Genomic DNA, 27,815 nt, shown 5'->3' with positions numbered 1-27,815 from the left:
ATTGGCGCCGATCGCAAGCTCGCCAGCTGTCACCCTATTGTCCTCCACGTCTTCCCCCTTTCCTGCGACATGAGTGGTCTCGCCGATCCCCCATCCTCCAGGACCACCTTCGCTGGGCCTGCAGATGGCCCCGGCAAAACACGAAACCTCCCGGTTCTCTCCCAATCTGCTCAACACTCCCCTGTAGCAATGGAGATCACGCCTCCTTCCTCCGCTGCAGCTAGCGGTGCGCCTATCCACACCGGTCCCGATGGCGACCGCACCGGCGCATTCAACTCCAATGGCGCCGAAGTCGGGCTCACGAGCAATACTTCCCACCCGGCCGTTGGCGCAGCTGCAGCAGCTCAGCAACCCAAAGTGGTCCAGACTGCTTTTATCCACAAGCTCTACAAGTGCGTCTACTAGTCTCGGTCACGGCGCTACATCGCCAACGGATAGCTAACCTTGCCCAAAAACAGCATGCTTGAGGACACCGGTATCCAGCACTTGATATCTTGGTCAAGCACCAATGATAGCTTCGTCATGTCGCCGACTTCTGAGTTCTCCAAAGTCCTAGCGTCAGTCTCTATTCTTTCGTCCCAATATCGGAATACCCTCGGTTGCTAACACCCCAACAGCCAGTACTTCAAGCACACCAATATATCGTCCTTTGTTCGCCAACTGAATATGTACGGGTTTCACAAAGGTTCGTTTCCCCTGTTTGACTATCGAGACAATGGGAATCATCGCTGATGGTGATGTCATTTGGCAGTGAGCGACGTCTTTCATACTGGCTCGCCGGATTCTGCGCTCTGGGAGTTTAAACATGGGAATGGCAATTTCAAAAGAGGTGATTTGGTCGGCCTTCGCGAGATCAAGCGTCGTGCATCTCGACATGCTTTGATCCACCGCGACTCCTTCCCAGGCCACAAGGCTGCTGCGTCGCAACCAGGCACGCCCGCGGAACCGGTCCCGGATGCGACTGAAGCTAGGTTGATGAACCTCGAATACAATCTTCACGACATGCATGCTCGTCTGGCTCGCGCAGAAGAAGGCAATGTGGCGTTGAATTCGAAATGCCAGAACATGGCTGAAGGTCTCGCCAAATGCTACCAAGTACGGTTATCAGGCCCGATCATTGGTGCTTGCCCTCGCTAAACTATCTCCCAGTGGACACATTCCATCTCTCGCTTTCTTCAAGGGGTCGTGCCCAACCAAGATAGCCCCCTCTATCGCGACAGTACGGAACTACCCATATATGCATATGTCCATCATCTGTATTGAAAGATATGCTAACGAGCCTCCCAGTCTTGAACATGCAAAGAGAAGTTGAGAAACATCTCGAGGCAGTCCGTGCCATGGACGCTTCTCATGATACCCTCATGCCACCTCGCCAACCATTCTTTGGGAACTTGCCAGTTGAATCTGGACCCCCCTTGTCCCCTCGCCAGTTACCTCAAGACGATAGCCGGCGCCAGTCTATGATTCGGCCACCCGTCCCCCCTCATCTCACCGTTTCCCCTCGCCGCTACGGCTCCATCGGAGGTGCCAATGCTCCTATTCCTAATTATAATCGGCTGCAGCCTCCTTCTGGAGCTGCTGCTGCTGCTCCGCCACCGCAACCACAACCGGCACCTCACCCTCTCTCCATTTCAACTCCTCCCGGGGTCCCTAATTTGGGCCGCCGTCACACGTTTGCGGACATTCGGCAAGCCGACTGGCCTCCCACGGGTACCTCTCCATTCCCACCTGGTAGCACGGGTGGTGCTGGTGCTGGTGTTGGTGCTGGTGCCGGTGCTGGTGCTGGCGGTGGTAGTGGCCCTTGGCCTTCATCTCCGCTCCGGATACCAACCAGCAGTGAGCAACAAGTTCGGGATGTGCTAGCTCAGTACGAGATGGGTGCTCCTCGACGCCTCCAAGACCAATCTCGCCATGCGACGCCACCAGCCGGAGTCGAGCCATCTTCGTCGATGCTTAGTGTTGACAATGGCTGGTCTCTAGCCGGCTCGAGGTTCCCTCGTCAAGAATCCTCCCTACCAGCAACTCGCCGTTCGAGCATGGCTAGCAACGTTCACTCCCTGCTGAACCCTGCCGATACCGCCGAAAGACCGGACGAAGACCAACAAGAGGACCGTAAGCGAAAACGGTTGGAATGAGTGCCATTGGCACCAGTTGAAACTTCTTGGTGAAAACGAACACCACCGTTCGACCGCCTGATCGACTCACGCACCCACCACCACCATCCTTCTCTTGGCGGAAGCACCATCTATGATCCGACTAAAACCGATATGGTTTCTCTTGGTCAGACCGACCGCATATACCCTCAACAACAAACTCCGGCAACCCGCCTCCTTTTCCTGGACAGCATCTGTATCCCTGAGATCAGCCACGGCCACACCATCTCGAGCCTCTGGGAGCCAAAAACGCGACAGCAGCCCCAGACTTACCTATTCCTTTCCGATTTCTTATTCTGTCTGTAGATGTCTCAATTCTCCTTTTCCCTCCTTTTTTCTATTTTCATTTACTTATTTCTCTTTCCCCTTCCTTTATCTTTTTTGAAATCTTCACGCTGTCGGTGCCGAGTGACGAAAAGGCTCTGTCTTGATACTTCATTCTCGCAGCATAACTTATATACCCTGGGGTCGGACGGAGCAAGAAAATTAACGGTGGCATCTAGAGGAGACTGGAATGGGATTTGTATTCTATATCTGCGCCCACTTAATTCGATCGAATCGAGAAAATTTTGTGAAACCTTGCCTTTTGCTCGTTGGGGAGGAGGCTCTGCAAGCAAGCCACCCTTCTGCCGGGATAGCAGAGTAATCAATGCCTGCAGCGGCGCAAAGATGCGGGTGGCCGCCCGGCCGGTGGCATGACGCTGAAGATGAACCGTAGACCTGGCCATGCCCTGCGGCTGTGTTGATGCTCAAGTTGCCTTTGGTCAAGTGGCTTCTGCAGCCTGTCAAAAACGACATGCGGCTCGGCTCGGCTAGGCACGCAGAGCCCGCCAGGATGGGATGGAAAAGAAAAGAAGTCCGACATGCAGCAATATTCACCGCTTCTTCCTCTTTTTCGACCTCTCTGCCAAAAGCTCATCCAGATAGCTAGTAGCCTTCTTCTTCCCCTTCGAAGGAGCCGATTGGGCAGGCGCCTCTGTCAAGACCGTTTGATTGTCCCCATTCTCTGCATTCCCCTTATCGGCAGACATATTAGGCTGGGCGCGAGGCTGGCCAAATCTCCTCTTGTTCTTGCCCACCATGGAAGCCCGGCCTTCCTCCTCGTCGTCATCGGCGTCCTCATGGTTGGCTGGTGTAGCAGAGCCAGCCTTACCCGTCGGAGCCGACGCACCGGCCTTAGCTGCTATCGAAGCTTGCTTAGCGGCAGCCGACGCCTTCATGGCCTTGTCATAGTTCCTGCCAAGCAGCTGTTTCCGCAATTGATCGTTCGAGCTCAGTTCAGTGCGATTCCAGCTTCCGTCAGCGGCTTTTTCGGGGAGAGGTGCGCCGACGCCGAGTCTGAATCGCATTGTATGTCAGTAATTTGACTCGAAATGATATTTCAGCCGAGACGGAACTTACGTCTCAGGAACGGCTGTGAAAATCTCATCTTCCTCGCGTTGTAGTTCTTCTTCCGACTTGGTGTTGGCTAGCTCTTCCGTGGTTTTCTCTGGAAGCCACGATGAGACGAGTCGCTGACTACGGGCAAGGGCGACGTTTGCCCGGTTAAGAAGGGCGTCAGACTCGCTCTTGGAGAGAGCCATGGTGTGTGTGTGTGTGTGCGTGCGCTGTTTTGGGCCGCGGAGGAGGAGCGGACGCGATCTTAACTTTTTTGCGATAAGGATATCCAAGGCGGTGAGCGGGCGCCCTCCCAGTAGTATACGATCCAGATGCAAGCCGTTGGTTATCTGCAATTATTTACTTCAATTCTATGTAAAATGGGGTAGAAAATCTATTGTACATGCTAATCACACTATGCTCAGTCTGAGTATTTGCTCAGATCATGATCAGTCCATGCAGCAGGCACGGATGTCCCTCGGATGGGGTGGTCGCGGTCGCGGTCCAGGATATCTTTGACGGTCTGCTGCAAAGTTTGAATGAAATGGTCACGAGTGGTGAAGAATGTTGCCCTCTTCATCCGGAGCACTCGTGTATCGTCGATACAGGAATCGAAAGCAGTCGCTAAGGCCTGCAGGCAAACATTGCAAGTTAGCGCCACATCGGGGTCACATCAACATAAATCGAGTAAGATGATTATCGAAGCTGGGACTGACCTTGTCAAGAACTTTGCTCAACTCTACCATATCCTTGATCACTTCCGCTGTCATGATTGAACTGTCTTTGGCTCGGATTCCGGTTTGCAGCCAGGAATCCATGACGATCGAGGATTGCTGCACCGTCAGGCGGCCGCCGAAAAGGTTGGCTGCGAGCGGGGTAACAGCAGAGGCTTCTTTGAGCGCCATTGTGTTTGCAAAGGGGAATTTGCGGTTGAAAACCAGTAGATCCCGTGGTGGCAATTTGCCGTTCATGGCCATGCTCCATGGATACAGCATTGCATGGTCCTCGGTTTGGGTGGTAAATGCGGTCTTGGAGCCTGGTTTCGGGGCAGCCAGACGGGGGTAGAGACAATGCAGCAACAGTGCTTTGATGAGGGGGACATGGTGGGAATTGATGTTGAGCTTGGCTCCGCCAAATTGACCATCAGCATCTTCGTCAGTGAGCAACCATTTGTTGACCACTTTTGCTTGTTCCAGCTGATGCAAAATTTGGTTGCACGTGAGGAAGGCCTCCCGATACACAGGAAGATATACGTTTTGCGAAATCGCAAACCTATGAGCCGCTCGCCAGCCTTGCGAATTCCATACCGAACGGACAGCCTTGAAAGCGGTTATCACACTGAAATGGTCACTGAAGCTCTGCCCTGCAAACTCAGCTTGGTCATCCCTGGCCTGACGACGTTGCTCCGGGTCAGTCGTCCGGAAGAACAAGCTGGGTTCTTCTCCTAATGTTGCCAATATCAGAAGGGGGTCTAGGCAACGGAAAGTCGCGCCTAGAATGACCAACTTGGCAAGGTGAGGAGAAAGCGCAGGCATTCGGTTCACAAGAGAGCCCAGATTGGTGAGTTCCTCCTCGTTATCCAGTGCTCGTAATTGTTTCAAGGAATCAATGGCGAGGGCGACGTCGGAACTATCGGGAGACTCGATGGCTTGTTGTAGAGACTCGTTGATGGGCATATCAGGATTGGAAATTTTGGCTCGCACACACACGTTTTGTAGGTCACTTCGAAGGATCTCGGGGGACTTGGTGATACGCAGCGAGTCAAAGCATTGTTTGCTTCCAAGGAAGAAGTACTCCCCATCCTGAACTCTACCCGCCCGTCCAGATCGTTGAACAGAACTTGATTGGCTTGCCCAGCAGCACGCTATCCGGTGAGATCGACTCGGAGAGTCGTACATCAACTGATTCACCTTGCCCGAGTCAATGACATATTTCACGTCTGGGATGGTGAGGGAGGCCTCTGCAACATCCGTTGCCAGTAAAATCCTTCGACAACCTCGAGGCATTTCAAGATCTAGCTTCGCAAGTTCCTCTGGGAGACTAGCATGTAATTTCAAGATTTTGAACGTATTTTCGTCGGAAACATCCAGTCCCAGCATTTCCGCGGCAGATAGGAGCTGAGATTCAACGGCAAGGATCTGGCTAAGCCCCGGGAGGAAGACCAAGACAGAGCCCGTTTCCGTGGTGGACAGGATGTGGTGGATAATGACGGCGACCAGCCCAATTGGAACGATAGAGCCATCGTCCTCTTGCTTCAAGCTAATAGGATGCGGCGAAGAGGGCACCTTGGCTGCTTCTTCTTCCGTGGGAAGCACTTCGCCATGATCGACGATTTCTACTGCGCTGAAGTTGTGGCTGTGTCTTCGCAAAAATTTCTGTGTCATCGGCTCTTTCAAACACCACGAAAGGACGCCCTCGTGAAAGGTCTCGGTCAGGGTTGTGAGGATCTCATCAAGGTAATGGCGGTTCACGTGGAATTGTCGCCCGGGAATGCATATATGTGGAGCAGGCGATAATTGCCCGTCTGGACCCCTGTTGCGGAAGTAAGAGGCGAAAAGGTCAACGTCCACCGTTGCGCTCATCACCACAATCTTGGGTGTTGGGGTGCCCACCACTTGGCACCGGTCAATATGGCTCTTCAAGAGCATCATCACGAAGTCGATGTCAATGTCTCGAACATGGACTTCATCGAGAATGATATGGGAGAACGAGTTGAGAAGATCGGGTTCTTTCTGTAAGAGGTTCAAGGCAAGGCCAGTGGTGCAGTACGTGATAGCGCCACCCTTCGCCGGCCGCTTAATCCCGAATCGAATCATATAGCCAACGGTACTGCCAATTTTCTCATCTCTTTCATGAGCGACTCGCTGGGCCAGCATGCGAGCTGCGATGCGCCGTGGCTGAATGCAAAGAATATTGCAGTAGCCTCCATAACCATCCTCGATGGCGTCGTTTAATATAATTTGAGGGACTTGAGTCGACTTCCCAGAGCCAGTCTCCCCAACAATGATGCTATATGTGTTGCTCTTGACAAGATCCAGGACAGACTCTTTGCATTCGTTCACGGGTAAGCCGCCCGTCGCAGATCGAATAGCTACTACCTTGGGGTCTTGAGATTGGCGAAACTTGCGGAGAGCTTCGGTGAGTTTCTCGGATCTCTTTGTTTTATACTCTTTGGGCACATCTGGACCTCTCTGCGATAGCAAGGGTCGCTTTTTCTCAATGGTCATGACTGATCGAAGCTTGTCATTGGCGTCGAGTAAACTTTTCGTCCCAAAGCGCATCATATAAAGCAGATCATCATCCACATTAAGCGTAACCTGGTCGCGCTGTGAAAGCTGCTCCCACAACCCGGCTTCTTGCAGTTTTGAGATCAGAAGTTGGAAGGCATTGTTTTTTGCATCTTGCTATTGGTCGAGACTCATTAGGATACGTACTGACAGACTGAAAAAGAAGGAATGGCAGGGTTTACCTTTGTCGCACCGTTCCCTACTGCCTGCAGGTCCCGCTGCAAACTGCTTATCGAGCAAACCACGAAACAAGTAATGCTATCAATTGAATTCCCTGAGAACTCTAGATCCAGCTGAACCTGTTGCTTCTGTGACAGACTGTCGAGAATTTTAAGCTCTCTCTTGCCTGGCAAGACAGTGGTAGAGGTAACCTCTAATGACTTGAATATCTGGGTGGGTCGCCTGGATAGTGCTTTGAGAGTCTCAAGATCATTACTCTCTGGTTTGTGCTTTGTCGTCTTGACCTCAGCCTCTTCTTGAAGCCGGTGCAAAATACCACTGTTCTGCAATTTTTCAATTAGACCGAGCAGCGCTTTTCGCTTGGCATCTTCCTGTGAACCGCGAGGTCAGCCAATGGTATTTTGAGCCCGGGTGGGTGAAACGCACTCTTCCACGACTTGTCACCGAATTTTTTACTTCGATCATATCGGGCCGAGAGAGAGTTATAAAGTAGGTGAACCCCTGTTCATTCCCCGGGTGCCATCGTTCTTTGAGTGCGAAAGCACCTTGCGAAAACAAGCGATTGAACTGCTGGACCTGCTTCAAACCGGACCTTGAACAATCCATATTTCCCGAAAGGCTCAAAAGTGGATCTTCTGCATTTGAAATGTATGCACCTTCTGGCTCGGCTTGCAAATGTCGGCTGGAGCCTTCAGAGACGGCAGTGAATCTCAACCCAGAGGTATTGAAGAACCTCCGAGCATTGCGCAGGAGTGCAGGAGGTTTTCCAGCAGAGATCGAGAACCGGTGCAGTTGAACTAATTGCAATGTGTTTCCAGCCACGGATGTTCTTGTCACCGAATTCTGGGACGAAGGAAACGTTCGGCGAGGCGCGCGTAGGCCTCGATGCAGCCGCGGGAACGAACTATAGCGACTGAAGCCCCAGCAGGAGGCGTCGACGTGCAACTCATTTTGGTAGTAAATGTGGGCTCTGTCAATTTGTCTGATGCAATTGCATGCTTTTGTCCCTGTGGCCATCTTGCGGGGTGGGATGGCGGTTCAGGTGGGTAAACGAGTCGACATATGTGCATTTCCGGGGGCGAGATGACCGAACATCTGCGCTCGCAGGGGACGATTCGAGAAACACACAGTGGCAGTGGTTTTTGAATTCATGCAATCGCTGGAAAAAGCGTCGAGGGACGCAAGTTGAGGGATTTTTGCCTTGGGGAGCGAACGAAGGCGAGACCGAAATCTGCGGTGCGCACGGACTTGGACGGCGCGCAAAATCCGGGGCAGGCGCGAATGTACAAGTCGGATAGCATTCTCACACAGGTTAAATCTCATATGCCCATTTCAACTACTTGCTTTCTTCAGATACATGACAATGAATTAGGTGGTGCGCTAGGACCCCAGGGGCGCCACCAAGTTTTGAGCCACTCGATCGTGTTTCCGCTTGAAGACGGTGATGTAAATCTGTTGCGTCTGATGCTATTTGGCGGTATTTTGAAGAGATAGTTCCGACTTCCTTATCATACGAACATATCAGCTCCTGTAACTCAGTTGGCTTAGAGTATGCGACTTTTATCTACTATCATAGAAATCGCAAGGTCGCGGGTTCGAGCCCCGCCGGGAGCGTCTCTTTTTTGTTTTTATTTTTCAACTATCTCGGCTGTGATTGGAAGGTTCAAGCAATATTCATATATGGCTTTAAAATACTATCAGATAGATGAATACCCTCTTCATCCGAATTGTAGCCAGGCCAGTCGTCTCCCAGGTAGATACTTAGTTTCAGTCCGACGTATTCAGTTCTGGTCCTAAGAGACGACACAAAGCTTGGCTGGCAGAATCCCGCGGTCACCTCTGGATGCCAGCACACGTTGTTTAAGCTGGATATCTAAATGTCAGTCTCCAGCGAGATCTCGGCCGTTCCGATCACTGGAAGAGCCAGCGGGGGATCATGCCATTTTCTATCTGGATTAAAAATGTTCACAGCATTGACTACGCACTTAAGGGTTCGAATCCCCGAGTTCACAAGGCATTCTTCCCTCGGACGTACATCCCGATCAGCTGGGCCAACTGGTTGAATTGGCCACCCAAAACACTATAGTTAACGCGATAAATTACATCTCTATTTCTCAAAAACTGTATCCTAGCCGGGAATATTAGCAAGGTATAATACTATACATTACTATCTTGGCATATTCTTATACTAACAACATAAGCAATGAAAGAGAAATATATATTTCTGACATCCTAGTATGAATCATCATGTATTCTATGGTATTTTTAAGTAGATCAGTATTCAAACAGCTCCATATTGATATATCTTGCCCATTATATCCAAAAATGGCATATAAAACTATTAAAGTGAAAATAATTCATGGTTGTAGAGATATGAAGATGGAGAATCTCGCGTTAATCATGGTGTTTTGGGTGGCCCACTCAACCGGGTGGCCCAGCTTACCGGGAAGTACGTTACGACCACCAAAATATTAAAGGCTGTCGAATCAATTAACGTTCGTCGCGTCATGTTAATATTCTATGTACAGTCAGTCTATCTGTATAACATGTATATATGTCTGATGGTGGATCAACACGCGCCTCCCCAATCCCCAATGGCACCCCAAGTATGGCACAGGGTATAAAAAGCGCAACAAACGGGAAGAGAAAACGTTCACGCCGCGGCTTCCTTCTGGTGTTTCACCCGCAATTTCTTTTCCGTCTTCATAAACTCCCGAATGCCAACAGGAATACTGGCAAAGAGATCATCGGTTTGACTCGGCACAGGCCAATTGGTTTCGCTTCCGCCGCCGTCATCATCCATACTGAGACTGGCCGAGTTGACCTCGGCTCGGGGGGCAGTACGCATGTCTGCTGTGCCTTTCTCGGGGCCACCCTTGGCCCTCGCCGTGTTGACTCTCCCGGCCCAGTCCTCCATTTCATCTCGGAAATCATCCCAAACACAATGTACACAGCCACTCATGCAGCAATTGTCCGGTTCCTCGGGGCGGGGCGGTATGGGTACCCCATTGATCGTTTTCCACATAGCCTCTGGCGGCGCTTCGCCGGGATTGTAGCGCGACTGGCGGCCAGGACCTGCAAGGCGGGTACCAAAGACAATAGCCATCTTTTCTTGAGGTGTCTGGGGCTTCGATGTAGCAGCTGGCGCAGGTGTCGGTGTTTGGTCTTCGGGCTGAGTGGTGCTCGATGGTGCAGTTGATGTGCGAGCTTTATATGGAGAGGGCGAGTTCAATATCAAAGAGTAATAACCCGACAAAGGGTGCGCCTGAGAAGATGAGGCGACTCCGCGCACGGAATCATGACGATCATGTGCGGCGGCACGGTCGTATGCGCTCATGCGCCGAGTGGTTGCAATCAAGGCATATTGACGGCATGACGGAACAGAGGGCAAGTACCAGCGTGACAAAGAACTGAGGCAAATTCTTGTTCCTTTCAAAGAGAGTTTGCCCGCTGCAAGACTCTCCATTGTGTGCGTTCGGCGAGAAGGAAGAACAACCTCGGGCTCCTAAGATTAAGTCATAGGTGCAAACACTGCAAACACTATTGTTTATGCGCGGCGCCGCGGGTTGGCGTGCAGGTCGGACGATCATATATCTAATCAACCATGGAATCGCCTCCAAAGCGCCGTAGGACTAGGGAGGCTACGGGCGCTGCCACAGGCGTGTCGCAGTCCCTTGCGCCTCGCAGGGAGTCGCGCTCTCCGAGTCGGGCATCCTTCCAGTCACCGACGCGGGCAAGCCTAGCCAGGTCGCATCCCGAAGTCCTCGAACGCGCCATAAGCAGGTCACCAAGCCGACGACCGACGAGTCGAGGGAATCAAAATGACCGCCCAGAGCAGACGGACTCAAGGAGCGTTGGCCTACGCGGCCGCAAAGCGCTTCGACCTTCTTTAAATCCCTCGAGTCCTCTTAAAGCACCAAGAATGTCCGGATCGCCAATGCTGCTGTCACCCAGCAGACGTGCAAGTGGTATTCAAGCATTTTCAAAACCACCCCGCCGACTGTCAAAAAGAATCTCAGCAACAGATTTTACATTCGGTTCGCCAATTCGCAGACAGTCGCAACCAGCAGAAGATCTCCTCAATACCCCAGAGGGCCAGCTAGCTTTAGAGCTAGGCACGGCAACCCAAGAAGCAGACATCGAACCTGAGATGGAACCTGATCTGAGTGGTGGATTTGTGGACGATGACTCTCTGGAGCCAGATCTTCCTCCAACCCCGACGCAATTAGGTTTGGAAAAAGCACCTGATCGACCGCGGGGTCTCCTCAGCAGTAGCCCGAGTGCAAGGCATGAGAAAAGAATGAAACGACGGACCACAGACATACTTCAAGGGAGTCCACTGAAGACGCTCAAGTTTCAACCGCCCGCGGGAGAAGATTCAAACCATGACACCGATTCGACACGAGACAGCCACTCTGCAGCTGTGCTCGAGAAGCAAAGATCTCGGAAGAGCCTTGTTGCAGAGCTGCGTCGATTGAAAGACGATGTGGCTGAGCTGAGCAAATGGGCCGAAAAAGTTGATTCCAGCGAGAATTTGTCTAACGACACGAAGGAGCTCAACAAGTTCTTGAGCCTCCTCAGAGAGGAGTCTTCGTACATACATGAACCGCTGCCCTTACGTCCCACGGTATCAATATCCGCGCTTCTTTCCACCCTACTCCCATTCTCCGCCAATCTCTCTCGCCCAACCCCCCAGGCATCTCCGCTTCCCACAAACCCATTTGCCTTGACAGAGATGCCGCAGGCGCCATCATATCTTACCGTGCTCGCTCCCTTGACACTCCGTGCGCATACAAGCCGCTCAGCCTCGAAATCGATTTCCTTACTAGAGACACACACCTTGGCATTCTCTGCACCGTCTCCATTCCCGTCCTCTTTGTACAATGTGTCTGTGGTATACGAAACGAACCCCGAAACACAGACCATAATCTCCGTCTCGGTACCTACGGGCAGCGACAGCAACAAACGAAGAGTGCCTGAGGCGCTCCGGCAATGGATTGACTCCCGGTTAGAGAATTCACTCCTAGCCCTTGACGTGGCAACCCTGTGCTGGGGCATCAATCGATATTGGGAAGCGTCAGTGGCCCGTGCCCAGTTATGGGCGCGAATCGACCACAATCACGGCAGTGGTTCTTCTAAACGCGCTAGAGAGTCTGAGTCTTTCCCCGAATCCCTGAACGGCGTTATCTCGGTTTCTGAAGTTCGACACCTTGTCCCACATCTCGAGCGTTGCACGATGATTGTCAGGGCGGGGCCCTCCACCAGCAGTCTTCGTGTACTTCTCTCGAATGCTTTGATCATGGACGAGTGGACTGGAGAGCCACAGCTTCGACCCGAGCTCAGTGTGTCGACCTCGAGTGGTGGCAGTGGGTCGAGCAAGAAGATTAACCGGGAGATCAGAAAATTATTCCATGCGCTGCTATGTGAGGAAGGGCCTTCCACGACTGGCGGTGCGGCGGGAGGACTTCACGGGGATGCGATTCTGCGAGCAACTGCGGGTGCTCTCGGTGCCTTATTAGTCGGTGCTTGATATTCTGTTGTATTCTGTTTCCGAGCGTGTCGGCGCGAAGGATGGGCGTGAGATGTGATTGAGATACCTTAATGTGATTGAATAATGATATGATGTATGCAAAGGCCAAATCAAATGTTTAGCTCTAGTTTTGATTTTGCAAAGTTTACCTAAACTTATGTCACTTTCCCACGCACACTTGTGGGTACATACCTATATATCACCTATCAGGATCAGAAGGGACAGTGGTCAACCTAGGTTGCAGTGCCACGATTGCATACCTATTACCCTCAAGAGATGGAAAATGTCACAGCAAGCTGATACTGTATAGCCTAGTATGCAGAGATAACCAATGAGATCAAGCGGAACCAATTTGTATGAATAGAATTGATTGAATCAACAGAAAAACAGGGCCGAAAGCGCTGCTAAAATAACCCCATGAGCCACACCGCTATTCGATGTGTCTCGTCACTCAGCTGTGATAATGGCTGCATTGCAGCTCAGCTCCCTAATTACATATGAAATACTAAACGAATGTGGGCCCATCAGCAACCAATCAGTTGCTAGCGGTAAGTTATCCCTTCATGTGCTGACACACCCCCTCAGCAAAATGGCTGTGGGCAATTTGCTGCACCATTTCATCTGACGTCCTCAGGCATTGATTTCACCTTCTAATAGCCGTCCAATATCTTCCATCCCCAGCTGTCTGACGAATTCGACGTACTTCTGGCGAGGTAATAGCTTCGTGAGACCGTCAGCCACCATCTCCGACGTTTTGACCTACTACACCGGTATACGTTCGGCTTGAACCTCCTGTCGCAGCCAGTGCTAGTAGATGTTAATGTATCGGAGCTTTGTGCGTAGCTAAGGTGATTCGCCCGTTAAAAGGTTGATAGTCTGCTGGTTATCATATTACAGGATTATAGGGTAACTAGGAACGAATATAATAGCCGCGAACAGACGATTCTATATATATAGAGACTTGCCAGCGTCTGACATTGCTAGCAATTCAGCCTTAGTAGTGCTCGTCATTATAGTCTTCTGCTTCGTAGCCTTCTAATCCACCGGCCCTCCGTATATCAAACAGATGTATCTAGATAAGCTCCTCCGGTCGTTATTATCCCTATATAATGTATTACTGAAGAACTGAACGGTCGTCGGGTCTAAATTAGGTAGCTTCCGATAGCAGACTGCCCTCATCCGTATGTAATAGAGGTAAGCGATAACCTAGTTAATAGCGTTAACGTAATTAGGGGAAGGGTTCGATAGGAACTGAGCGAGATATAAGGTAGCCTTCGCTGCGTCTGGCCGGGTAATAGTCGTAGCATACTATACGGAACCGACCTTAGCAGAGAACTCATACCTTCGCTCGTCGGTAGCCGTTCTACTATAAGCTTCGAGGTTAGTAATATTGATAGGAGGAACTTCAAGGTGTCTTTCGGTGGTCAAATGGTATTTATACGCCATCGTAGAGATATAGGTATCTTGATATAGCTATAATTTGCCCTACTAACGATCTCTCACGATGCGGATGCCTAGAAACCACTACGCTTCGCCCATCGAGCGAAGCTCCTAGGTCTCTTTAAGGCTTTTAGCTACATTCGCAGCCTCTTAACGTATTAAAGGATAGTTAAAAATAAGGATATCGTCGACGTAGAAGATAATAATGATCCCGTCGGCGGTGAACAGGCAAATATCCTCATAAACAACCTTAAAGCCTAAAGCTGTTAGGACTCTTAATACTTCCTGCTACTAGAGCCTCGGTGATTTCCGTAGGCCGTACAGCGCTCTTAAGAGCTTCTAGCACCTCAGTCTTCGTCCCGGAGGGTAGAGGCTAGGAGGTAGTTCTATATACACTTCCTTATTAATCTAACTATTAAGGAATGCGTTAATAGCGTTATATTGAGCGGTATCGAGGTTAAATGCAGCGGCGAGGGCGAAGATAGCTCTAGCAGTACGAACGGCTAGTGTCGCTGAATATTTCTTATCTATTAATATCTTCTGGAGGTCTCCCCTTACGTATATCCTCGCTTTATATTTAATTAATAGGCCGTCGCTGTCGAATTTGTATATAAATACCTACGTTAACGGTAAGACCTGAATGCCTCTGTCTGTCGGTCGGTTAACTTCCTTATAGGTGCCCTTTCTCTCTAGTGTTTTAACTTCCTATAAGGCTACTGCTACGAAGCCCTCTCTATACGGGTAACGCATTATCTCTACCTAGTTCTTCGGCTCTAGTAGTAGGTCGTCTCGGTGAGGACGTTAGTAGGTCTGTAGCGAGCTCATCTCTACAGAAAACGCTAACAGAATACCTTTATGATAGTCCTCTAGATCGTTCACTAATACGAAATAAGCCCTCCTACGTATACGTTTACCCTCGATAATATTACTCTCCGAAAGCGACGTACTAATATCTCTTAGTATAAGAGATCTATACTCACGGTATCCTAGCGGTAGTAGATCTAATACTTCCGGTGGTTCTAATACCTGTCTGAGCTCTCCGAGGAGTTACTTATTAGGCCCTTGCCCTCTTACCTCCTTAGCTTCGAGGCGGTTTGAGGTTTCTGGTATTATTAGAGAGGTTAAGAGTGGTATTAGCTCTGTTAGAAAGCTTCCTAGGACTTCTGATGACCTCTCTAATACTATCGGTTAACGGGAGGGCGTCGGCGATAGTGTTATTATTATTAGAACCAGGGAATTTGATACGGATTCTTTTATAGAGCTCTGCTCTGCTTCCCTCTGTTCTTCTTGCCTTTCTAGTAATTCTGGCTGCCTTTCTAGTATCGTGAGGGTTATCTTAAGGCCCTTATCGTCGGTAATAGGTATTTCTGTAGCGTTATGTCCTACCGTCTATAGCATCGTCTCGAGGATGTCGATTAGCGGTAGTCTCTCTATTTCCTATAGGTTGAATCGGACGTTCTCGTTGAATATAATATCCCTAACTGCTCTAACTGTATCAAGATATAGTAGCCATACTCTCTAGATATTCGAGGTAACGTAACCGACCAAATACCCTATCTCTGTGCGCGGCGCTATCTTATCTTTCTAGGGAATCCCTTAACGGCGTATATACGCTCTGCAGCTATACACCCGGAGGTTTGAAAGGTTGAGGCGTAGTTTATTCTGGTAGTGAGGTTTCCGAATAGCCTTAATCTATAGGATAATCTCTTAGCCGTTGGGTAGTGTCGTAGGCGCTCTGTTGATTAAATAGACCGCTATATTCACTGCTTCTGGCTAAAGCTTCTTCGGTAAGCCTATATCGATAATGAGAGCTCTGGCGATGAGGATAATAACACCCCCTGCTCTCTCGATGAAGCTGTTCTGTTTAGGTGTTCCTACGACGCTGAATTCGATCAAAATACCCTCTCTCTCGCAGTATAGGCGGAAGGCAAGGCCTAGGGTCTGTTCGTTGTCGCTTTTGAAGACCCTGATATCCATACTAAGCTGATTTCGACAGATGGCAATGAAGCTAATGATGGCATCGACACAACCACTCTTCTTCTCGTGTGTCTAGGCTATATAGAGGCGAATACCTTCGATGAATAGGTGAGAGACCTATTTGTAACCGTTGTAAGCTTCCTCTAGCTGCAATAGGTCAAAATGAAGCTTTCCAAACTTGCCGAAGGTCTTTATTCTTGCTACTGACCTCCGAGAGATCTGCTTCTTTGCTTTCGCTAGCTAATAGGTCTCACATCGTTTAGGGTTACATTAAGCGTCATCCTTAAAGTCTCCCTTGATTATTATGCCGTCAACCATCTTTGCGAGGGTCTTAACACGTCGGTTATATATATGCCCAAGCCTCCGGTGCCAAATCTGCGGTGAAGCGACGGATATAAGTGGTTTCTGAGAGGTTTTAAGTGTGGGAAAGGCTACTAGGGGGCCTTTAACTATCGGGACACGTTCATCACCCTAGTAATGCTCTAGGAGGTAGAGTCCAAACTTCCTGCCACATATAGCCACTAGCTTATCGTTCTTGGTGATGGCCGGGAAGCGGCTATTAAAGAAGAAGCCGTTCTTGCTAATTTCTGACACTGACAGGATATTGGTTTTGAAGCCTAGGATATACCATATATCTAGTAAGGTTACCTATATAATCTTGCCGGTAGGGTCTTCAATGATAACTTTGGCAGTGCCCTTCCTATAAGCAGCGATTTTACCACTACCGAGTGTGACTATGCGGCGTTCTTCCTTCATACCTCCCACGAAACGATCGAGACGGTTATAAATATAGATATTAGCTCCCGAGTCAATGATCCAGCTGTTTTCGAGCGGAAGAGATATAGCGGCGTTACACACGGCTGGGGTGATATCGAAGGTAAAGAAGCTCACGGATTCGGTTGGCAGATCATCAAAGCCATCATCTCCATCGGTGATAGCCAGCTGAGCTGTCTGGCTAGCCTTCCTAGATGATGACGAGACTTCGGTGCTCATCAGTTTAGCAATTTCTTGCTATTCAGCGAGGCTTAGCTTCTTGATACCGTCCTCGACTCTCTTACGAGAGGTTTTATATTGCTACTATCCCTAAGGCCTCTTAGAAGCGTTAATATAGAAGCAGTCTTTCTAGTGATGCTTTAGACTACCGTACACACAGCGTAGCTTCTTCGAATTCGATGATAATAAGGACTGCCCTTGATTAGGCTATTAATGCCCGTATAGCGTCGCTACGAAGGCTACGGTACCTAAATAGCCCTTCTTATCCTGGTTTTGCACTTCTCGGTAAGTCCTGTACTCCGAGATGATATCCTGGAACTTCAGCTTCTCCTTCTTGTCCAGCAGAGCCCTATATTGATTGCTGAACCAGCTGTCCTGGCTAGGGATAACCTAGAGGAAGTCTCTAATAGCGAAAGCGTCCCTAGGGTGCTCGGTGACGCAGGAACAACGCCAGACATCAGGCACTTTCGCTGTATACGCTTTATCATACAGATTTGACCAGTCTGTTAGCCATTTAGCCATCGACACCGAGGCCTTGCTAAATAGAGTAGTTACTTACTGTTTCCATGCGTTTCTGAGGCCTTACACCCTAGTAGCCCCCTTTAGCTTGAATTCCTATACTAATCTGACTATCTTCTCTCTTGCAGTTCTCTTATCGGCTAGGATACCACGCTTTTTAGGATGGGTTATCTCGAGGATATAGGCGTTCATGTCGGCGAGGTTCTTTTAAATAGCGTAGCAGAACGCTCTCTCCTCTTTGACCAGTATAACGAGACGGGTATAACGAAGGTATTCGGTGTCGGAGAGCTTCATCGGGTTATTAACCTCGCTGTTGATTTCATTCGGCCGAGGGAAGGTGTCCCTTAGTTTAGCAGGTAGCTGTTTGACCTCATCGTCTGTCAGCTCAGGGTTGATATACCCCTATACCTTTACAGCTATCGCTGCTGATTCTATATAGCTAATCTATACTCTCCACTAAGCCTCCGACCGGAGCCGTTGGTCCTAGGGGATTGCATTTAACGCTTGAGTCATCTCAGAAGTCGGCATCTTCGCATACAAATTAGGCTGATTTACAGGGTCTTTGAGCGGGTCCTGCAGTCCTTCGGTGTTGATCGAACCACCGCTGGGTAGCTATACAGGGCTGATTTAGGAAGCTCACGTTGACAGAAAGATCTAGGCGTATTGATGCGTGTCTTTCTTGGTGATATCAACGGGCTATCGGGCTTATAACTGTCACAGTAAGCTGATACTGTATAGCCTAGTATGCAGAGATAACCAATGAGATCAAGCGGAACCAATTTGTATGAATAGAATTGATTGAATCAACAGAAAAACAGGGCCGAAAGCGCTGCTAAAATAACCCCATGAGCCACACCGCTATTCGATGTGTCTCGTCACTCAGCTGTGATAATGGCTGCATTGCAGCTCAGCTCCCTAATTACATATGAAATACTAAACGAATGTGGGCCCATCAGCAACCAATCAGTTGCTAGCGGTAAGTTATCCCTTCATGTGCTGACAGAAAATATATATTCCCTTCTGAGAGGGACTATGTATGTACGTGGTGATCGACTATCTAACAACCACCATTTACTGACTGGGCAGCCTTGGAACTTTTGAACCCTCTTGTCATTGCGAGGACTATATGAAACACTCTTATGAGCCCATGGCATGAACCTCGACCATCCCTTTCACCTCAACAGTTCCATACCTCCCCCTACCCCGGAAGCCTTGCATGCGATACAAAAGACCAAAGCTTCAGTGTTGCCGGAACCGGTGCAAACACCAACACCAGAAAAGACAGGCGATGAATTTTGAGAAAAATTGGGCGGTTTTGCATTTCGAGAGGATCTTCCGAGTTCTTTCTTTTAAGAGACACAAAGGGTAAAAAGGGTCAGGAGGAGGAGGGTTAAGAGAGGGATTCAGTTTGAAAGGAGAAAAGGAAGAGGCGCCACGCCATGCCACAGTACACTCATTCCCGATCCGAAAACCGACCCGATCATCATCATCAGCACGAGCAGAAAATTAACACATTTATTTCTTAGCGGCCTGCTCCTCCTCAGCCTGGACACGGGCACGCTTCTCGCGCTGGCCGCGGTGGCGGGCCTCGGCGCGGGCGTCGCGCAGGCGGCGGTACGCAGCCTCCTCACCCTTGGGCAGGGCGTCGCGCTTGACCTCGGTGACGGCGGCCTCGAGGGCGGGGTTGATGATGGGGAAGGAAGCGCCGACGTTCTTGGCGATACCCTCACCGGCCTTAGCGGCCTTGACCTCCTCGGCAGAAGAGTCGAGCTTCTTGAACTGACCGCTCTTGCGGGGGAAGAGGATCAGGCGAGCCTTGTAGTCCTTCAGGCGGGCGACGTTGGCAACCAGAGACTCCTTAGAGTAGTTGGTGCGGCGGTGGTCGACCGAGATACCGACGGTGCCAGCGAGCTTCTTGGGGATACCGGCCTCCTAAATTGTAAAAAAAATAAATCATGAGTAACATGTTCCTGCCGTCGTTTTATGTTTCTTGGGTTCCAAGTCGCAAAGAGGTCGATTTACCTTCAGCTCAGCGAGGGTGAAACCACGACCAGCACGAACGCGGCGGTTGTACTTGATGGTAGGGCACCGGACAACGGGACGCAGCTTGTCGACGGGACGGGGAGCAACAGCGGCGGCCTTGGAGATACGGGCCTCACGACGACGGTGCTTCCGGCCGGGCTATAAAATCGAGAAAAAAACCGAACGTTAGTCGACCAAGTTCTTTCGAGCAAAAAATTCCCTCCCAATGCCGGTCGGTCGTAATCGAATCGTTCGGCGGGATGAGGAAAAGAAGTTTAAAATGGAATCGGAAGTCGTACCTGGTCGAAGTGCACGCGCACACGACGCTGCCAGTCCTTGCGGAAGTCTATTGAAAACCTGTTAGCACACTACAATCTTGAGATTCAAATCGAAGTCGCAATTCAATCAGTCGCTCAGAGGTTCGAGGAACACGAGCGCTGAGTTGCAGAGCGTTCAGGGTCACTCACGGTTCTTCTGGATTTGGTTGTTGTGCTTGATCGCCTATAAATCCCACACAATCCAATCAGCCCATCATGAACTTCAACATTCCAACTGCAACACCACTTGTCGAGCATCGAGCAGATGATCGCAGCGTATTTTGTCCTTCCAATTCATCTTCGCAAGCAGGGATTCGAGGAAAACGCACCATGGTGACGGATGGGGATCGAGCCGGGTGGTGGTCGTCGGAGGGTTGCTGGTCAAGTCTCCCTTCACGGCAGAAACTGAAGTTGCCATTTTTCGTGTGGCCGCTTTCACTTCTCACCGCCTCGCTTAGCGAGCCCTAACTAAGCTACTTCAGGTAATTTGCCAGAAGTGGCTGACTCAGCAATTGCGGGTTCCACTCCGACAAAGATCCAGAGATTAATTAGTCGACTAGCGGAGAGTAGATTGGTGACCACTGCTGTACTCCGTAATCGACTCAAATTTGACTTCCATATTTATATTTTTTGATGCTGGAAGATTTGGGCTGTACTTAAAAACATTAGATTGGAGCCCGTGTACGTAGCTCTACTTTCATCGGAATTTTGGTTGACTGCAAGTTCAATGAGGCCTTCGTCAAAACGCCACAGAGTTATCTTGAACTCAAGGTATTCATCGCATCTGGTAATTAGAGGCGTTGATCATTATAAAGGGGAGGGTTCATAGACGCGAATCTCACCGAACTTGAAAGTTAATTTCCTGTCATTCTAAATCCTTCATTTACTCACGGACCAACGAGTTTATTCCTCTATTTTACTAATAACATGCAGCCGACTTGCAGTGCAGTCGTTATGAATTGCATGTAGCCCACGAGATATGCCAGTAGAAGAATAACAAAAAGATTTAGATTGGATACGAATAGGCCGCCACTTGTAGTCGCATCGCCTGGTGCTAAGTATCTATAGCGAGCTTTAATCCGATAATCCAGAGTATCTAATCAACTGCACCACAGTCATGTCGGTCTGATAGTTTTCGTCTACCTAAACGGATTACAGGGTGCGGAGTAGTGTGATAAGCTTTACTGTATGACAAGCAAGCCTCCGTATCACCGGAAAGTATGGGTATTGCATTGACTCCGATACAAATGCAGAGAACGGCATATACATACATTGCTTTAACCGTTGTTGAGCATCGGATGAACGAACATATCTCCAGTAAAAATGAACCATACTTCACTATCGAGGTGTCAGGCGAGGGGCGCTATTCGATTCCAGCTTAGCTTGTTCTTGATTCCATTCAGTTCTATTCCTATAGTACAGCCATGCAAGGTAATGCTGCCTGAAACGGATTCCCCTTCTGCGGAAGGGCCCCGAGAGCCTCGGCTACAAGCGATGGACGGGTGTAGTATGACTATCAATCACACTCATCACCCACTTCATGCAAAAAAAAATCATAATCCCAATCTGTAACGCCTCTGTCTGGTGGAAGAAACCCACCCAGACCTTGCAAATAAAGTCAACAACAGAACAAAACAAAGAAACAATTCCAGTCGCTATCGAAGAATACAGCATGCCGTGAAAACGGGGGAGTTCATCATTCATATTTCCCGAAGGAAGCAAGTCGTAACAAGTGAACGCCAAAGACCAAGAGCAGCGCTCGTTCATGAATCGTATCCAAGGTGGACATGCACGAGCATTCGGGGGCGGGCTCGTGCAGCTGAAGAGTGGGGGTCTAGGGCTTAGATCTCAATACCCAGACCCACTCCGGTATTCGTCCTGGATCTCTTTGTGGCCGGGCTGCTCTCGCCAGAACTGGCTTTGCGCTTGGAGGATTGGGTGCGTGCAACGCCAGGCTTCTTCACTTGACCGAAAAGCTTCGTTTGTAGAAGTGAGCTGGTCTTCGGGGCGGTGGTCCGCTTGTGCTGGTGCCGGGTCTCCACAGGTTCGTCCTCGGACTCCGGCGCGGAAAGGGAAACAGTGCTGTCGCTGTCGTACTGGTCGCGTGCATTCCTGCCGGGTGTCAGGTAGGGATGATCCTGGCGGACTGAGCGCGGCTGGACTGGGGTCACGGGAAGCGAAGAGTGAGCACCATACGAGCCCTGCGGTTCACGGAGGCGGTTTGTAAATTTGTCGGCGAAGAGGAGCGCCGCGAGACCATCAGTGTGCTCGCCACGGCAGATTGTGTGCAACTCGTTCTGCATACCGGGAGACAACCCACCATGGTTGTAGATCTGGGAGAAATGGTGGCGGTTTTCCTGGATGCGCTTCTTCAGCCTCCCATTTTGCTCTTCCAACTCTACAGAGCGGGCGGAGGCATCATCAATGGCCCGCTTCGCATTGCGAAGTCGGCGATCCAAAATGACATTGACATTCTCAAGTTCTTGCGACCGGTGGAGAACGGCCAGATAGTCGTCTGTGGAGACTGAGTGAGACTGCTTGGGGATCAAGGGCTCGGCAGGGCGCGAGCGACTGCGGTACTCGGCACTCTGGAGAATTTCGACCTCACGTTTTGCGAGCTGGTGCTCGACTTCAGCGCGCTTGACTGCTTCGTTACTGGCGAATGAAACCAGACTGTTCTGGAGTTTGAAGTGGAGCGCAGACATGCGAGCCTCTTGGGCTACAGCAAGAAGATCCTTGGCGATCTGACGCAGTCGAGTCTCGCTGGCATTGTCGATTTCTTCAGTGGTGGGCAGGTTCTCGGACGCTCCGTAGGCGTCGCAAAGCGACTTGTCCAGGTCGGCTGGGGTGACGAGGGCGGGACTGAGGGAGCGCGAGTGAGACCGGCGGACAGGCGCGCCGGGCATCTGGGTCGATGGCGGCGGAGTCATATCGGAGGATGAGAAAGCAGGCGGAGACAGAAATTTCTTGTCTGACTGAGAGGAGTGGTCTTTGACAGCGGCACTGAGATCGGGAGATGGAGAAAGAGTCGCACGGCGGACTGGGGTTGCCGGGGCAAGAATCTCCGCCGGTGCTGCGAGGGGACTTAGAGATTGGAAAGTGTTTTGAGACATGACCGATGTTTGCCGTCGATAGAGAGATAAGACAACAAGGGGTTGTCGACCGTGGGGAACGAGGTCCTCGCACTGGAATTCCAGTTAGTTTATCAGGCCGATATCGATAGTGAATGAGCGGCGGTCGATCGCATACCGGAGATTGGAAAGATTCGAGAACAAGCGCTGTCAATCAGCCCTTAGAAAGCGGTAGACAAGTTAGGAATGGGGATGAGGCGGGGGAGGAGCCGAGCAAGGATCGCAGGGGGAAGGGAGGGAAGGGAGGATAGCAGGGTCGCGGGAAATCGAGAGTGGTCGTGGGACGGGTTTGGGTTGATATCGTGGAGGAGGGGGCTGGGAGGCTGGGAACGGCAATAGCGAAGTGCGGCTGGGGACCAGTCGGGCCCTGCGCCAGCCTCCGCTGGGAATCTGTACCAATCAGGTGACACCCGCATGACCCCATCAGTCCCGATACAGCGTAGCGTGACGATCACGGGACGCCCAGGGCAAGTAAACAGCCGCGAACAGCGGGAACTGGGTAGGTTGGGCTGGCAACCGATCAGTTTGGGAGGATAGGTCGGTTTCATCCCCGTCCACATCCACGGCTATACTTGGCCTCCCGATTCTGTGGCCCAAAGAAATGAGAAGATGGTAGCCAAGGAGTCACAAAGTAGAAAGAGAGCTGTAGAAGAATAACTGGGAGTTTCAATGGAAACAATTGAAGCCTGTATACCATTGTGAAAAATCTTAAATGCTAGATAGTTATCCCTCAATGGCATAATGACGTAGTCTCAATTGACTCTAGCCTATGGAGTGAGATTGCTACGGGAAAATGAGAATGAGTCGAACCGTATGAGACTGCTTCCCATGGAAGTAAGGAAGATCAGTCGAATTCCAGGGTTGCCATCTGATCCATTGTTGTCTGAGCCGGAAAGTATTCATTGACTAAAAACTTCACTGGTGAGATGAGACTAGCATCTGGCCTGAGATCACGGTTGCAATTTGAGGTAAATACATGACCTTGAACGGTTTTCTATTTAGGAGAGATAGCAACAATCTCTGCTCGTACCTACCCAGTCTCCTCGCAGCTGGCTGAGGTCCAAGGCGTTGTGACTAAGGCATTACTATGAAAAGTTGATCTCAATTTGCTAGCCTGAGATGCTGAAGTGCTCTAAAATGATGATGCCCTCAGACAAGTAGCTTTCAAAGCAGAAAGCAATCACCATCGTAATGTTTGCCATGCGGCAAGACGAATACTCAGTGTGGCCACTATCCGGTTATCCCACGCTAACTCCGTTGCGTGAGGAGGGGTATTGGAAAGGGGTATTGGAAAAAAGTGAAAAACAAACATTAGTTCAGAACATGCCATCGGCCTATCCCTAGGTTCTCTGCCAATTATTGGACTGATGCAGAGATGAAACATGCTGCAAGGTGTCCCTCCATTGATTCACTTCCTCCCCGATGTTATACCTCATGGGCTTTTTTGGGGGAATGGTTGATGCCTCAGGCCGCTATCGCTGAGATCTCGGGTTAAATGTAAACAATAACCTTTTGGTGTCGATCGATCCCCTCCCAATCGGCGCCCCAGGGGTTCTTACACTTTTATTGTATCCTGTCATGAGGGTGGGCCAACTACATTTCATCCGAACCCCCGTTTGCACTTCCCCCGCCCGCCACATTCCCGCTCTACTCGGGCGTTGAGCCTCCCTTTTTTCTGACGGCTTGACCACCCTCACCATCGAGCTTCCAAACTTCGGAGCCGTCAAGATGGAGGGCCAACCGAGAGCCACTACCCGCCCTGCCAGCGGCATCCCACGGCTAGCGGCATCCAGATTGCCTCTGCCAACGTCCACAGCATCGAAATCCATCCGCCCCTCCCCCTCCCGTGATCGATTACAGGCCGACCCTGGGCTGGACCATGCTCGCCTCCGAAGACCCTCCTATGAATCGCTGCTCAAGAAACCCACCCCACGCTACTCTTTGCCAGCAAAGTCAGTCGTCCAAGCTCCTCCCAAACGGGATGATCCTCAAACGGAAACAAATGAAACACAAACACCCGAGCACGTGAGCCTGGCCGCAGATGAAGAGGATGATGAGCTGGCTCATGAGCCGCGCGGTCGTCTACGGGAGGAGCGTCCATCCTTGTCGGAGCGAACGATTGAGACACTCGCGCAAATCCCGCCATCGCCAGCTTCTGTGAAAAGACAATCGAGCTTTTACAATGGTGCCAGCCCAATTCGGTCTCCCTCTCGGACACCATCCAACGTTTCCACCTATTCAAGGTCGCCATCCCGGTCTTCCTCTGGCCAAGCAAACGGGAACGATCTCCTGTCCCAGCCCGTTTCCAAGCTCCGGCTGCCTTCCCATCCTCGCATTTCAGTGGCTTCTGCTTCGTCCCTGTCATCCGGCAAGGTTTCTGATGCCAAGAACAACCCTTCGAAAATGAGATCGCCGTCCGCAAGACAAAGTCTTGCACCTGGAGGTGGTATTATCGAATCCAGTACCCCGCTCAAGAAGGGTTCGACGGGGAAAACAAATGCTCTGGGAGGGACGCCTGCCAAAGCGTCGCCTTCTCGTCCTTCCTTGAGAAAGAAACCTTCGAAGCCTGCCCTATCGAAGATGGGGCCTCCCGAACGGCCACTCCAGGTAAAAAAGACAAGAAAGTCTCAGACTGATTCCTCTTCATCGATGAGGTCTCCCTCGACCGCCTCGCGATACTTATCGGCTGCCTCCACCCTGCAGGAGGAACTTACTCCGGATCAGCAGGCGGAAAATGAAGCAAGGAAAGCCTCGAAGTCATCCAGTGCTTTACGAGAGAGTATCGCAAAGGCAAAGGCTGCGAAAAAGGCGGCAACAAGCACAGACAAACCAGCGCCACAAGCCAAAGCACCCGTTAAGACGTGGGAAAGTGTTGATGACGAGGACCCCTTCAATCAACTTCCCAAAGGATCCAACACGGCTGTGCTCAAAAAGCGCGTGGAGGGTGCACGCACGTCGGGCACTTTGAACATTGCTGCCATGTCATTGACCGAGATCCCCAAAGAGGTGATCAACATGTACGAGTTTGACTCCGAAACCTCATCCAACTGGTTTGAGAATGTGGACTTGGTCAAGTTTATCGCTGCAGACAACGAACTGGTCGAAGTAGCGGATGACACTTTCCCTGACATCGACCCAGTGGATTTCAACCCCGACAGTGACGAGCGAGGTCCCCAGTTCGGTGCATTGGAGACACTGGATCTGCACGGAAACAAACTTCAAGCTCTCCCGGTAGGGCTTCGACGACTTCATCAGTTGCGCTTCCTCAACCTATCCAACAATGAGTTGACCTTAGACAAGCTCGAGATCATCATGGAGATCCCATCCTTGGTGGACTTAAAATTGGTGAATAATAAATTGGAGGGATCCTTTCCCTCGAAAATTGGCCGTCTCCGTCAACTGGAAGGCTTGGATCTGCGGAGCAATGCTCTTACGAAACTACCAAAGGAGCTGTCAGAGTTGACATGCCTGAAAACCTTGGATGTCGGTGAAAACCAGTTGACATCTTTGCCATTTGAAGCACTGAGCAAGCTTCCTCTGAAAACCTTGAATGCCCCCAAAAACAACCTGGAAGGGACGTTGATCCCGGGGTCTGTGGACCGGCTGGAGCACCTGCAGTCTCTCAACATTGCGAACAATTCAGTGGAGGCTCTTGCAGCCAACGAGATGATCTCCTTACCCAATCTTCACAGCCTGATTATCAGCGTGAATCGCATCAAGTGCCTGCCTTCTGTGTCTTCATGGCAATCACTGTCTGTTCTTGCAGCAGAAGTCAATCGTCTTGCGGAGATCCCGGCAGGGTTCGTGGAACTCAAGAACCTTAAGACGGTTGATTTTACTGGAAATAACATCACTCGCCTAGATGAAAAGATCGGGCTCATGAACAACCTCTCGACATTTAAGATTGCCAACAACCCGCTTCGTGAGCGCAAGTTTCTGAGCATGGGCTCGGACGAAATCATCCAAGATCTTCGGAATCGATGTGAACCCGAGCCTCAAGATACAGACGACGAGGGATCGGTGGCCACCCAATTCACGCTGGCGCCAGAGACCCCGGCTTTGGAGAGCGGTTGGCGTGTGAAGCCTGGTGGTATCCTTGACATGTCATACTCTGATCTGACAGATCTGGGCGCAAGCAAAATGGAGATGATTAACTGGGAGGACGTCCGCTGCCTTTACCTACAACATAATGAAATGCGCTTCTTCCCGCTTCCAGTAATGGCAATGCTCGCGCACGGTCTGACTGAGCTTGATCTTTCGCACAATCCTCTTCACACTGCTGATCTCATGCCTGCCTCGGTTGAGCTACCAAAGCTTCAAAGTCTTAACCTGAGTGCTGCCAGCCTGACGTCTTTGGAGCCTCTTTTGACGAAGCTGCAAGCTCCATTACTCAACTTCCTGGATGTATCCAACAACCGCCTCACTGGATCCCTTCCGCACATTCGCCAGACATACCCAGAGGTCAAAACTTTCCTGGCATCGGATAACCAGATTGCTAGCGTGGAGTTTGAAGCAGTTCAAGGCCTGCAGGTTTTGGATATCAGCAATAATGACATTGATCATCTGCCACCGAAGATTGGCCTGCTAGGTGCCGACCGCTCTCCGAAAAACTGGGGCACTGGGTCGCCCTTGAAACGCTTCGAGGTTGCAGGAAATCGCTTCCGGGTTCCCAGGTGGCAGGTCGTCGCCAAAGGAACCGATGCAGTTATGGAGTACCTGAAGGAGCATATTCCTACCCAAGATTTGCCGGAGTGGGAGCAAGAGGACGCGGCGGCTCCTGCCGATACGTTTTAGGCCAGCGGTTGTCAGACGCCTCACTTGACCGGCAAGGCTTTGCGGTCCACAGCCAGCTGCCCTGTATATTATATTTCTCTTCGTTTCTTCCATGT

General features: G+C 50.6%; 8 protein-coding genes across 8 annotated transcripts; 3 read left to right on the top strand and 5 right to left on the bottom strand.

The window, feature by feature from the left end:
* Positions 1-69: 69 nt before the first annotated feature.
* N7482_001340 (heat shock factor family protein) lies at positions 70-2,135 on the top strand (the record flags this gene model as incomplete). The annotated part of the gene is made up of 6 exons (XM_056683465.1): positions 70-392; positions 459-557; positions 618-685; positions 752-1,095; positions 1,150-1,219; positions 1,288-2,135. 6 exons carry the CDS (start codon positions 70-72, stop codon positions 2,133-2,135), a joined length of 1,752 nt encoding a protein of 583 aa, XP_056547071.1.
* Positions 2,136-3,028: 893 nt separating this feature from the next.
* Positions 3,029-3,736, bottom strand: N7482_001339 (DUF3245 domain-containing protein; the record flags this gene model as incomplete). Its single annotated transcript, XM_056683464.1, has 2 exons — positions 3,029-3,491; positions 3,555-3,736. 2 exons carry the CDS (start codon positions 3,734-3,736, stop codon positions 3,029-3,031), a joined length of 645 nt encoding a protein of 214 aa, XP_056547070.1.
* Positions 3,737-3,951: 215 nt separating this feature from the next.
* N7482_001338 (uncharacterized protein) lies at positions 3,952-7,462 on the bottom strand (the record flags this gene model as incomplete). Its single annotated transcript, XM_056683463.1, has 4 exons — positions 3,952-4,161; positions 4,247-6,934; positions 7,000-7,368; positions 7,424-7,462. 4 exons carry the CDS (start codon positions 7,460-7,462, stop codon positions 3,952-3,954), a joined length of 3,306 nt encoding a protein of 1,101 aa, XP_056547069.1.
* A 2,188-nt stretch (positions 7,463-9,650) lies between these two features.
* Positions 9,651-10,463, bottom strand: N7482_001337 (oxidoreductase-like domain-containing protein; the record flags this gene model as incomplete). Its single annotated transcript, XM_056683462.1, has 1 exon — positions 9,651-10,463. The coding sequence occupies one exon, from the start codon at positions 10,461-10,463 to the stop codon at positions 9,651-9,653; it is 813 nt and encodes a 270-aa protein (XP_056547068.1).
* A 138-nt stretch (positions 10,464-10,601) lies between these two features.
* Positions 10,602-12,527, top strand: N7482_001336 (uncharacterized protein; the record flags this gene model as incomplete). Its single annotated transcript, XM_056683461.1, has 1 exon — positions 10,602-12,527. The coding sequence occupies one exon, from the start codon at positions 10,602-10,604 to the stop codon at positions 12,525-12,527; it is 1,926 nt and encodes a 641-aa protein (XP_056547067.1).
* A 6,444-nt stretch (positions 12,528-18,971) lies between these two features.
* N7482_001335 (60S ribosomal protein eL13) lies at positions 18,972-20,127 on the bottom strand (the record flags this gene model as incomplete). Its single annotated transcript, XM_056683460.1, has 5 exons — positions 18,972-19,388; positions 19,479-19,637; positions 19,778-19,824; positions 19,946-19,979; positions 20,125-20,127. The coding sequence occupies 5 exons, from the start codon at positions 20,125-20,127 to the stop codon at positions 18,972-18,974; spliced, it is 660 nt and encodes a 219-aa protein (XP_056547066.1).
* A 1,509-nt stretch (positions 20,128-21,636) lies between these two features.
* On the bottom strand, positions 21,637-22,908 carry N7482_001334 (uncharacterized protein; the record flags this gene model as incomplete). The annotated part of the gene is made up of 1 exon (XM_056683459.1): positions 21,637-22,908. One exon carries the CDS (start codon positions 22,906-22,908, stop codon positions 21,637-21,639), a length of 1,272 nt encoding a protein of 423 aa, XP_056547065.1.
* A 1,746-nt stretch (positions 22,909-24,654) lies between these two features.
* N7482_001333 (uncharacterized protein) lies at positions 24,655-27,720 on the top strand (the record flags this gene model as incomplete). Its single annotated transcript, XM_056683458.1, has 1 exon — positions 24,655-27,720. The coding sequence occupies one exon, from the start codon at positions 24,655-24,657 to the stop codon at positions 27,718-27,720; it is 3,066 nt and encodes a 1,021-aa protein (XP_056547064.1).
* Between the last annotated feature and the right edge of the window lie 95 nt (positions 27,721-27,815).

Source organism: Penicillium canariense (assembly GCF_028826845.1).
Source record: "Penicillium canariense strain IBT 26290 chromosome Unknown utg000001l_segment0_segment0, whole genome shotgun sequence".
Taxonomy (NCBI): domain Eukaryota; kingdom Fungi; phylum Ascomycota; class Eurotiomycetes; order Eurotiales; family Aspergillaceae; genus Penicillium; species Penicillium canariense.
Note: the sequence above shows the minus strand (reverse complement) of the source record. Positions and strands in the feature narration are given on the sequence as shown.